Source organism: Toxotes jaculatrix, chromosome 21, assembly GCF_017976425.1.
Source record: "Toxotes jaculatrix isolate fToxJac2 chromosome 21, fToxJac2.pri, whole genome shotgun sequence".
NCBI lineage: Eukaryota > Metazoa > Chordata > Actinopteri > Toxotidae > Toxotes > Toxotes jaculatrix.
Window position 1 is genome coordinate 17,146,320 of NC_054414.1, and position 12,332 is coordinate 17,158,651.

At 45.1% G+C, this 12,332-nt stretch overlaps 1 protein-coding gene across 2 annotated transcripts in view; it reads right to left on the bottom strand.

The window, feature by feature from the left end:
* wnk4a (WNK lysine deficient protein kinase 4a) overlaps window positions 1–12,332 on the bottom strand; it is a 36,536-nt gene that overhangs the window by 2,649 nt on the left and 21,555 nt on the right. The window contains exons 8-18 of one of the 2 annotated variants that reach the window (XM_041066756.1): window positions 11,464–11,824; window positions 10,376–10,512; window positions 10,063–10,136; window positions 8,523–8,658; window positions 7,906–8,022; window positions 6,381–6,554; window positions 4,763–4,817; window positions 4,304–4,435; window positions 2,144–2,994; window positions 1,700–1,787; window positions 23–635 (exon numbers count right to left, since the gene is read on the bottom strand). In XM_041066756.1, coding sequence (XP_040922690.1) covers window positions 23–635; window positions 1,700–1,787; window positions 2,144–2,994; window positions 4,304–4,435; window positions 4,763–4,817; window positions 6,381–6,554; window positions 7,906–8,022; window positions 8,523–8,658; window positions 10,063–10,136; window positions 10,376–10,512; window positions 11,464–11,824 — 2,738 coding nt within the window. The remainder of the gene's footprint in view (window positions 1–22; window positions 636–1,699; window positions 1,788–2,143; window positions 2,995–4,303; window positions 4,436–4,762; window positions 4,818–6,380; window positions 6,555–7,905; window positions 8,023–8,522; window positions 8,659–10,062; window positions 10,137–10,375; window positions 10,513–11,463; window positions 11,825–12,332) is intronic. The other variant, XM_041066757.1, reaches the window with a different exon arrangement.

A 12,332-nucleotide genomic window follows, 5' to 3' on the forward strand; every position in this document is an offset into this window, starting at 1 on the left:
AATCCTCACTGGTGTCACTTACTTCTCTCTGAGCTCCTGTAGCTCTTCCAGCATTTCTTCATCGTCACTGTCTGAGTCATCGCTGCTTAGGTAGGGAGCGTTGCGGTTGTAAGTCATCATCCATAAATGGTGAAGGGCATTGCTGTACTGCGGGCTACCCGCCCCTCCATCCCACGGCCTCCCCTCCATCTCAGCAGCCGTCACTGAGAGTCCGCTGTCCGCAGACGTTCCCATCAGGCTGAGGCTGTACGCTCTCCTCCGATTCCTCTTCCTCGTTCTCTGTCGTTCCCCAACGGTCTCTCCCTCTTCCTCCTCCTCCTCCTCTTCATCCTCCTCTTCTCTGCTCTGTTGCTGCTGCTCCTGTGTTCCAGCCCATACCGGCTGCCCGTCCACCTCCTGGAGGACCCCTGTCGACCCTCTGTGGGGATATGGGTGAGGAGGAGACATGGTGAGGGAGGTGCCCAGGCTGGTCTCAGACTCGCCCTGTTCCTCTGTGCTGCTCTCTGACGGGGTGCTGCCGTTGTCTTCAGGCTGTACTGTATCAGGTACAGCAGCTACAGGCACAGCAGGCACAGGGATGTCCATGCTGGGTGTCACCTGGAATCGCCCAACAGTCACTGGTGCAGACTGGACTACTGTGATATAGAGTAAGAAAGAAAGGGTGTTTTTGTTTTTTTTTTTACCTTGATTAGATCCCTTTAGATAAAATGATGTGTAAATTGCCAAAATATCCAAACTTCTGTTTTCTTTAAAGAAATGGCCAAACAGCAGTGATTGTGCTCTGATCTGATCAGAGCTGATTGATCATTATGACAAAGCCCCACTCACCCCTGACTGCCACGGCTGGATTGAAATCTAATCATGTGTTTCTTGGCAACAGTTTTGAAAGTATCACTGTGTCTCTCTTTGTTTCTTACTTCAGTTTCCTGGTGAAGGTGGAATTCCTCTAAAGAGCCTTAATTTATAATTAAGGGATAATGATGAATAACTGTGATGGAGTTGTTTTTCTGCTGTCACATTGAAACCAGCGCTGAAACAGTCTGCATGCACTCACATCTGCACAGTTTCAAATCCTGCAGTGTCTCAGTTTGCCCACTAAGTGTCCTTCTTACAGTAAACACAGAAAGTGTCTGGGCCTGTGCCCACTGAAACAGAGGGGCTCTGTTGAATGTGGGCTTCGGGGGAGGGTATAAATACTGACAGGTGTGGATGGGGGAGGAGAGGCCTGTAATGAGCGTGGCTGCTCACTGATTGGTCAGTGTCGGTGGGTAGGGCCACAATCACACCTACGTTTGTGTTCATTTTGAATGGAACATTACATCCTGACGGTTACGCAACGGCTCCTGAGGCACTGCTAATAGACGATATTGTCACCAAGGATTTGACGGAGGGAAAGAAAGGGGGAATGAAAACAACTGAAAAGGCAAATTGTCCGTAACAGAGACATCAGACTGTATTTGGTCACAATACATTTTAAAATGGAGCAGAGGAGAAAAACTTGTAATATTTGGCTGTGGGTGCATTTGTGTGTATAAACAAGCGTGTGTGGGTTTGTTTGGGGTGCAAACATAAACATCATACAGTATGTCATTTTACAGGTCTGCCAGCCACCGGCTGGTAATATACATCAGGTGTTTATGATCCAGAGACGGAGGCGAAAGTGTTTTATAAACATGAAAACATGCACAGAATTTCTTACCAGATTCAGTGGGAGAGGCTTTTGGTTTTGGGGTACTGGCATTCATCTCTGGCACGGTGGGGTGCAACTGAGGGCTGAAGGATGATAACTAGAGAGGAAGAATAAACATCATTAGATTTAGTGCTACAGTCGATCGGGTACTGACCCAGATGTGACCGATCGACATTAAATACAGCTTCTTCGTCAATGTCCTTTTAAAATTCAGTGTTTGAGCTATCACTCATGGCAGGCCACCAACTAAAGTTTTTTTTTCCCTGGCCTAATTCTAGCTTATATAAAATGATCCCACTGAGTCTGACACAGAGCAGATTTTACATCTGGGAATAACAGAGAACTCAAATTGAACCAGCGATCAGTATCTTCAGATACCCCAAGGTGAGGTAATAACTTCTGCAGTATTTGCATACATACAACATGGCTGAGATAAAAGTAATGACGACTCACAGTGTTTTCTGGGCTCTCTGGCGGTGATGGAGAAAGATCTGATGAAGAGTTTGAACTGGAGACTTGTGGTTTGAGTTTAGCCTGGGCTGGAACCTGTGCTGACTTTGGGGCCACATAACTGTGGAGACTGTCCTCCTGGGTCAGGCTGGGGGGACTGGAGAGTCCAACCTGTTGCAGCGGCTCCTGAGGAGCCAGTGGAGGAGTGGAAGGCATGGAAGGTGGAGAGACAGGATGCAGCCAGCTTGAATGACTGCCCTGAGGAAAACCAGCTCCATCCATTTGAGGTGTATTCTTGGGACTGTGGTAGACGTTCTGTGCTGGGATTCCCACTGTGGGGTAAGGGACCTCTGCTGGTGGACTTTGGTACTGTTGTGGGTAGACAGAGGGGTAACCTGACTGTGGGGCCACGTGAGTGGGTAACTGGGGGTGATAGTTTGGAAAAGAGGTCATACCCTGGGTGGGCAGGCTCGCAGGAGGGATGAAAGACTGAGCCATGCTCATGGCCATGGAGATGACATTAGCCAAGGAAAATAGGGGCTGTGTGTGGGGGGGCCACATGTTGGGATGCTGAGGGGAAGGTGGGGACAGGGTGATGTTCTCATTGTTGCCAGGGCTTGAGGTCTCATTCTGAGGACTGGGGGACCCGGGGGCTGGGGAGGAAACAGAAGGGAAGGTGGGGTTACTGGCTACACGTGTGAGGGGAGGATGGATCCCTGCTGGCTTGGGGGAACCCAGAGAGCCTGGGTATGGGAATGGGAAGTGAGTGTGGCCCATGAAGGGTAAGTGGTAGTGCTGCTGGTGTGGCAGGAGAGATGCAGGGTGATGATGGTGCTGATAGTGAAGAGGAGAGCCTGGAAGACAAAGACATTAGAACAGTTTTAATTTGTGATTTGAAGTCAGTCACGTTGAGTATAAACTGTGCAAAAAGAAAAAAAAAGTAAAAAGTTTCCTAATGGCTCCATTTAATTTGTGCATCAAAATGTAAGCCCCCCCGCAGGGTCACAGTGGAATATTGGACAGAGTGGACAAAGAGAGACAAGTTAGATCACTCATTCCTCCTGTCTCCTCAGGGTTTTGTCAGTCCAATTCTTCCTTCAACCCCCCTGCCAAGACATACGCCATGTGCAGCACAAATCTTTCCTGTATTTTCAAATAATGTGTTTCCATGGTGAACAAAGACATTTTGTTTAAAGCAGTATCTGACTATAATTGTATCTGTAAGTCGAAGCGCTTGCACACTAGGGCTTACATGGCTTTGAGGGATTCAGCTTCAATGGAGTGAGTGAGGCTTTTACGTATGAAGCATTAGAGGAGTTAAAATGGAACACATGTGTGTGTACACAACTTTTTTGGGTCTGATTGTGAGATTGAAGTAATCAGGATTTCTACATCACTCCTTAGGGAATAGTTTTGATGCCAGTATCCCAGCTCCATCCACTGATTTGACATTTACCTCAACAATGGCTCCACAGTTACAAACCACACCTCCTGTTGCTGATGATGCAAACCAGCCTCTACTTTTTCCATGCTGACAGAAACATAGGTTAGGCAACACTCTATAATGGTGGCGAGTGGCCAAGAGGCATTGCGAAAGCGACCGTGCAGTGGACATCCAGCAGACAGGAGACACAAGACGAGAGGGGATAAGGATCTTCAGATGGCCACTGAGGCTGAAACAGGGGACATATGGAGAGTATGTGTTCTTTAATTTACTCCAAATGCCCCTCCTGTGGGGAGGGAGGCTCTGCCGGGGGAGGAGGTTTTCTTGGAAATTCTGTAGGAGTTTGTGCTGGCAAACAGATGTTGCCGACTATCGCAGCACTGGAGAAAATCTCATGGTTTACAGCGACAGCATTCACAGCTCCCTAAAAGCCAGAAAGCACCCTTCAGGTGAGGTAATTACCCAAGAGGCCCTGCTGCAAGGCAGAGACAGACGAAGGCTTTGAGGTGTGGGGATGGCGGATGGCGCCATGCGAATGTCAGAACAATACAAAAAACGGGCCCTAAGGAGGGGAGCGAGGGTTTTATGAGGTAGCTGAGCTTTGATTTGACTTATTCTTTGCCAAAGGACTGTAACAATTTTTCAGTGTGCTATGAAACAGTAAACAATGCTAGGCCTCTTCACGTAGGGACCAGGGGGAGGGGCAGAGGGCTATTTACCTGGGGCGTTGTGGAAAGACTGTGAGCGTATTAGAGGTCGCCCAGATGAAGTAATGTCTGCACTGAAGACGTCTCCATTGGGGCATGGGGGAGAGCCACGTACCCCTACACTCGGGTTAGCCACACTGAAGTCTGAGACAAGACACACACATGCATGAGTAGATGCCAGTGCACACGTCTGCACACACACACACGGTGATCATGCACAGTAAAAAGATGCATACAAACAAACACACAAGTGCAAGTTAACTTGACATGCTGTCGTTACACACAGTGTGTCGTTACACACAGTGTTATTTGGGGACTTTCATGAAATTATTAAAAAAGCACAGGGGGGCACAGTCCTAAGACATTCATCCACTTTTAATTTCATGTCATTTTTAATCTCCTCAAGCATCAAATTACCCAATTTCACCTTAATGGGTGGAGGAAGTTAATCAGACCAGATGTGAGGCTTACCGGGTAGAGACGAGGACGAGTGCGTTCGTGGCAGGGTGTGACTGTGCAGATTGGGCTGTAAAAGAGCACAGTTGATAAAACTCAGTCTCCACTTCTACTCAGTATTGACAAAAATCTTGAAATGTGTCGCACTGAAGAGCGACTTTCTCTAAAGTATGGTATGATTCAGCTGTGGTACAAAACTACTGTACTTTGCAGGTTCTGTGTTCACATTAATGCAGTACAATTTCAGAAAGCTAAAGCACTGATTGTTTCAGACTTCGGGGGGCGTAGGAGACCACGTGTACAACATGTAGCACAACATAACATGTATCATATGGATTTTTTTCTCTGTGATTACTAAGGTGAAGACGATGAAGACTAATAAGCAAAATGGTGAAACTGAAATGGTAAACATCACACCTGAACATCAACATGTTACCATTGTTATTGTGAGCCTTTTAGCACACTGTCGTTAGCATTTAGCTGAAAGCACTGCTGCGACAAGCATTGCTTTCTAGGGATTCAACCTCCATTTATACGCTGTATCTCTTACCAAAACTCCCAGAGCAGCACCGCACTTCAGAGTTACAACAGCCAGAACAGAGAACAGGAGATCGATGAGTCTCTGCGTTTGTGGGTTTTCCTGACTTAACTCGCTTGGTCTGGTTTTTTTGGCAGGACAGCGTTGGGGAGTGCAGCCATAATGATTCTTAGGGGATGTGGTCTATGCAGTGTTTTTAATCAGGTGCTGGAGGGAAGCCAGGACAGATTTGTCCAAAGTGGTTCAGGATAATTATGCAACCAGGGGGTCGGAAAAATAGTGACCAAGGTAGATAGTTGAAGGCAGAGGTTTACTGCTCTCACTTGCCTCCTGCCCTAAATGAAACCGCACATTAATCTTTTCTCCATCATTTACAAATATCTTAGATTATTTTTACTAGACGGTACAAGGTGATTTGTTCTTTGTGTTCTACAGAGTGGAACATATCCTGGCAGAACAGACACCTCTTTTCCCTAAGCGGGCAAACTGTATCTGATTAGGCATTAGGTCATTTCTTGTATAGGATGGCACTGCTCCTAACTACCCTTTTTTTTCCTGGAAGTCTTCATTTTACAGCTTCGCAGAATCTCGATTCAGAAAGGCTTAATAAATCCAAACATAAATTATTTTACCCATTCAGTGTGGGCAGATATGACGGAAAGTTCATTATGGTGTAAGCACTGGAAAAGATCTGTGGTTGTGGGAACAAATGAACGTGAAAAAAAAACAGAAGCATGGGGTATGTTTCCACAAATGACGTGGATTTATGACATTAGTGCTTTTAGTAACATTGTGTTCTGAATGAAAGAGCTACCTCAGGTGGCTTTAAAAACACTTAACCCTCTGTCTTTCAGGGCAAGTCTCAGGTCTCTTTCTCTTTTTTTTTTTTTTACTTCCAGTGGAGGAAGCACCACTCTACAGCACTAGATTTATGGCTCTGCCTTAGATAAGCACAGCTAGACGCACTATAGCTGATGTAATTTATGATGATCAGACAGCACAGTCAAATACACTCTCAGTCACTGTTACTGCTTTGTTCTCAGCCAGCAATGCTGCAATGTGGATTACTGGAAAGGATCAGGTGCTGCCGCTAACCTGTGAGGAAGACAGTGAGTTAACCCCGCTGTGGAAAGCAGGCTGGGGGAGTCGGTGCCCGCTGGTGTGGGCCGGCTGGTCTTTGGCCATCAGAGCCTCGGCCCGTTTGATGATGTCGCCCATACGGTGGATGAAGCCCTCCTTCTCTGATGGCAGGATGAACTCATTGTGCACCTAGACAACAAAAGGACAGTGGTGGAAGAAGCATTCAGATACTTTACTGGAGTAAAAGTAGAAATACAACAACGTGAAGAAACTCTGTTCCAAGTAACTGCAACTGCACGCAAAATTTAAGTGAAAGTACACAGGTATTATCAGCAAAATGGTCTTAAAGTGGTAAATACTGCTGTTGTGCAGGAAAATGGCCCCTGTGTGTCTATTTGTGTGTCTGTCTGTGAAATCTACCCACTCCAACACACACCCACCTGAACCTCCACTAATACTTATTCTTAGGAAAAACTACACAAATCTTCTAAAATACACAAATCATGTAAGTCCACAATACAACAGCTTGTTAGACAAGGTTTTGAGTTTTGCATATTCATGCAGTTCTGAGAGTTGCTGTGAATTGTGGGTTGGGGCGTGGTGACCGTTTCCTGTCAGCATGGCATAATTCAGCCCATTTAAAACCATGTACTGAGAACCACGGGGGCTGTTGTGATGCCAAGCGCCCCCACTGCGCCAAGACTGAGTAAACAAAAGCCTACTGTGTGTTAAGAGTCAGGAAAACAGTACATCCAGGGAACAAAAAGTGCTTCGGAACATGCTGCCTCATCACACCTTCCTCACATAGGCCCTTGTATGTACACTACATACCTTCCTACGCTCCAGCCTCTAATGAAGCTTAAAGACAGTAACAGGAGGATGGGGCCGCTTACCTGCGTCACTCATTTCTCAGTTAAATATATCAGCTAGAGTCAGGCTCAGTAAACAAAAGGCTGTTAACTAGAAGCAGGATAAATCGTGTCCATGTTCAGCTGAGACTCAGGAATGTGCCAAACTTATCAGCTAACAGAGAGGGCTCATTTATTTATTTCAGTACCTTTGGAAACTTTGGTATCTCATCTATATTTTAAAATAAACGGAGCAATGTTTGGGTTTAATGGCTGACTCACTGGTGGATCTATGGGAATGAGGAGGTTAAATGATTGCCATGTGAATTTCAGAGGTTTTTGCTGCTGCAGTTTTAGGTTTCAGCGACCACAGGCTTTTGGTGGCTAATGTTAGCAAACTTTTGGCAGATATCTATTCATTTTCACTTGCGCTTGTCTTCTGTCTAGCAAAAGTTACATGTGTTCACATTTAATCTAGGACGCACAGAGAGTTCAGCCTTCTGCCATATCAGCACTAATTTGAAATGAAATAGATTTTTTTAGTGGATAGATTCAAGACTTTATTTGCACTTCTTGGTCAGTGTCACAGATCAGAATCATCACCAGAATTCAATGTGTTGTTAAAGGCAAATTTATCAAAATTCTGAATATGATTTCTGTTGATCAGTGACTAAGCACTTCTAGTAACTCACCATGACAGCAGCGATGTCTTCGGGGTTATCTCCATCCAGGTCGAACTTGAAGGTCACCATCTTGTCATTGTGTGTCTGCAGCTGACACTCCACCACCCGGTCCACTTTATCAGAGAGCTGCAGAGAGGGACAGGATCAATGGTAATGACAGGTGTCTGTTTACTCTCTAACACACTGAGCACAGTATAAACACAGGAACAATACGTTTTTGTATATGTGTGTATGTGTGTGAGCAAACATGCAGTCATGTGAACGTGTGCATGGGTCTGCTGTAACATGCAGTGCGTTTATGTGTGCATTGTTCTGTGCGCTCTTTGCGCCACTGTATGCACATGTGGTTATGCATGATCTGTTTGTCTCTGCCTCCAGTCCAAACACGCTCATTAAAAGACCACAGAGTGTCCTGATCAGAAGAGAAATGTACTGCGGTTGCTGGGGGAAGTACAGCATAGCTACTGATAGCGTTACATAATCAGGGTGGAGCCTCACCGCGAACTCATAAATGAAATGCCTCCACTGATTCAATCATTAAATCCAGCTGTTTGATTTATTTGTTTATGATGTGCGTAAACGCATTTGCAGTGTTGTAATTAAACAAAACTTTTGATTTATTGTACCCCTGTGATGCGCAGCCTTGAGCGCGCCCTCCTCCTGAACAGCTTGGCAGCAGTTCGCCTTGCAGCCGTTTTCTCACTCTTCTCTGATAGGCCCTCGTAGCCGTCGCTCAAGCCTGAAGTCACATCGGAGGCGTAGCTGCAAAAAAAAAAAAAAAGATAAACTATACATACTACTGGTCAGAAGATACGCCCTAAAAAAACACTGAAATGTTCCTCAGAGAGCAATTTCCAAATCAATTCATCATCTACAACATAAGTGTGAAAGGAATTGAATATCTATCACGGCTGATTATCTTGGATTCAGATATAATAATAAACAGCACTCTGAAAAGTCAAATAGAGTCTTGATGTGCTACAGCGGCATGTCTCTGGGTGTAAACACAAATGTTAAACAACGGAGTTTAATGAGGCCTGTTCAGAGTCCATAGGAAGCTGGTGTTCATCCAGAGGAAGCAACATGTCCATGTGATCTGTTGTATTTATACAATGAAGGCGTTTAAGGTTTCAGAGAACTGGAGAACATTCAGTGTTTTTTTTATAAAAAGCTTTGGTTCAGCTAATTGTGTCTCCTGGGCCTTTTTGGATTGCTGTGGTCACAGACTCCCCTCCATCCACCTCCCCAGCACTGGCTGCAAACATTTATAGGCCTACTGGTTGGCAGTGTCCACCCATCTCTATTTAAAAACCTCCACCTCATGGGTAACTTTAGTTCAAAGCAAAGCCTGTTTTCACCTTTAAAGACTGAGTACATGGAAATTAAACAAGCTAAGGTCAGCCATTTGTGTTGATATTGCAAAATATTCTTCTGTTTGGTGATCTTTGAAAGCAGTTCTGCTCACTGGTGTTCCAGGGTTTTTCTCAGAGGAAGAATTAACCAACTGGGAGTATGTTTTGGGTCATGCCTAAGCTATTATGAAAGATAATACTCAAAAAGAGTGGACATTTATTTCAATCTGCCATGGACAATCAAAGTCAAATTAAATGTCCATCATGGAGGACACACTACACAAAAAAAATCATAAATAAATAAATAAATAACAATAACAATCATCAGTCATAACCTTAGTAAGCATCACAGCTGTGCAGGGACAACAATATAATTATGAAACATTACAGTCTCTGAACAGAAGATGGAGCCCAGATGAAAACCCCTCAACACACACACACACACACACACACGATCTACACGCCCATGATCGGCTCTCATGCCGAGAATAAAGCCTCTCTGCCTAATATCCCACCAACATAGAAAACAGGGCCTCCACAACATCTGAGACCCAGTCACACAGAAACCTGCAAGGGTCCATTCTGCCTGACTGCAATAAAAACACAGAAGAGCCTGTCGATTGCCTCAGGCTTGTTGTGACAGCCCCACAGATGTGGAGGAGGAGTTATAGAAGGAAGACCAGACATTTCTACTAGATTCACATAGATATTCAGGTCTCCAACATAAATAAAGAAGGGACTATTGAAATGCATTTTTCCTTGGATGGCAAGAAAAAGTGCAGAGTAAAGAGGAAAGGAGGCTGAAGAGCTTTACCTGTCCACAGGGGAGTTGAAGCCACTCGGGGGCCCTGAGTTGCCATGTTCTATGTTGTTGGATACAGCAATACTCTGTGAATAGAAGTGAGGAACGTAGTGAGAGAAAAACTTTCGTCAATTTATTCGAGTCCAAAATCTTAACCAGGAAAGTGTTTCAACAATATACTATTTACATAACTCTGTGTCAGCAATGTATTAGACTGGGTAATGTTAATAAAGGAGGTCTCATAAAGTCCTGAAAGTCATCCTCTCCACCTCCTCCACCCTGGGCTCTCCACTTTGATAACAAGCTCTTTATTGAGGCCACTCACCGAGGGGAAGCGGAGGGCTGGGATGGGGAGACCGTTTACAGTCGGGGAGCTGGTGTGCATGGTGGGAGGGGTTGCGGGCGCTTCCAGCGGATCCTGGAGCCCAGAGGAGCTCAGATAGCCATCCGTCTCGCAGTCAGCTGTTTCAACAAAGGATATAAACCATTAACATGTGACCAACTGTGTGGCCTGATAGACTGACACAAACTGTACCATACATGCACACACAGAGGCAGGCACACATGACCTGCACAAAGAAACACACACCTCATGACCCTAAACTGAGACATACCACACACAAACACATAAACAATGACACCAATGCAGAAAACTTAGAGAGTCTCAGTGTGGATTCAAACTGTTCTGGAGACACATGGGAAATGTTGGATGCATTTTGGACTAGATCAGACTAATTCACTGAAATCTCCAAACAGAATATATGGATAGTGGTGTCAGATGAAAACAGAGAATTACCCAATAACTGCAGCAAACGCACACAAACACCATGAAATAAGTTACAGGGACTGAATAATTTAGTTATCCACAGTTTCACGTTTCGCTGTATGCCTCCCATGTGCTCTGAGTTCTGAACAGCTTTCTGTTCAGTACAACTGTAGAACTAATGTAGTGAAAAACACTTGTCTCCAGAGAGTATGATGAGTTCTTGCATGGAACACAAAACAAATAAAATGAGAGGTCAAAGGCTTATCACATGACAGACTAATCTGATCCTCATATGACTGAAACATGGTGTAAGTTATCATATAAATTTGGTTTCAAACAGTGCAAGAATATAATTAAGTACATTAAGGTGCATGTAAAACAAATACTGAAAAGTACATTTCCCCGCTGTGGGATCAATAAAGTCTTATCTTAAATTTGATGCTACTTTCTACTTCTGCACTATGAGAAACATTCTCGTTTTAAAGTTGATGATATAATAATTTTTGACTCTACGATTTTGATATGATCCAACTGATTTAATAAGTGCTTTATGAGCCTAAAAGGTTGTAATCCTTCTTCTTGAACTGAAAACACAGAGAGACGCTAAAAGATTTCCATAGTATGGGATGTTACATTAGGCAGCTCACAGTTAGCAGAGGACAGGCTGTTGTGGCGGATGTGGAAGTGCTGGTCTGCCTCAGGCTCCTCTGGTTCTGCAGGGTAGTTGGAGCTAACACCAGAGTCTGCAGAGCTTGTGACAGGGGACAAGATGGCCGCCGGAGGTGTCAGGGCTGGGGTGGGGGACTCTGCTGCAACAACATCGCTGACTCTAGGTGAAAGGAGCTGAGGCTCGAGTTCTTCTTCTATGGCTTCCTGCTCCTGCTTCTTCTTCCGCTCCTCTGCCTGCCGCCTCAGCTTCTCTCTCTGCCGCTTGATGGCCGCCACCCGGTCCCGTATGGCCTTGGCCACAAGCTTGAAGTCTGCCTCGCACACAAAGCCAAGCACGACCTGCATAACAACCCACAAAAATTGTCAGGGCACAACATCAACAAGTGTATAGGTCATGGTCCACTGTGTGCTGCTGCAATATGTAGACAATTTACACAGGTTTGTTGCACCCAATGACCCAACCACGCAAGCTGTGACATCAGCAGCCAGTCCTCTGATGGGACAAAAGCATTTGTGCTAACAACGCACATGGACTGCATTCTTCTATTGGTTTGGCGTTTTGCACAGTCTCTTGTGACACCCAGTCCAGCAGAGTGGGACAGTCTGAACTTGCCTCTCAACACATAGTCAGATTACAGCAGATCACCCGGACGAGATGTCCCCTGCTGATACCAAATTTGATCTTGATGAAAACTACCACAAAGAGGTAAACAAGTAAGGAATTGTGGCTTGCGTTTTCATTAAAAGTGACCTCTGTGGAGGGGCTTCTGGAGGACATCAGGGCCTGTTTCGTAACAAGCAAGAGAGCCATTATATTATTAAAGACGTGACCTCGGCTGCTTCCTGA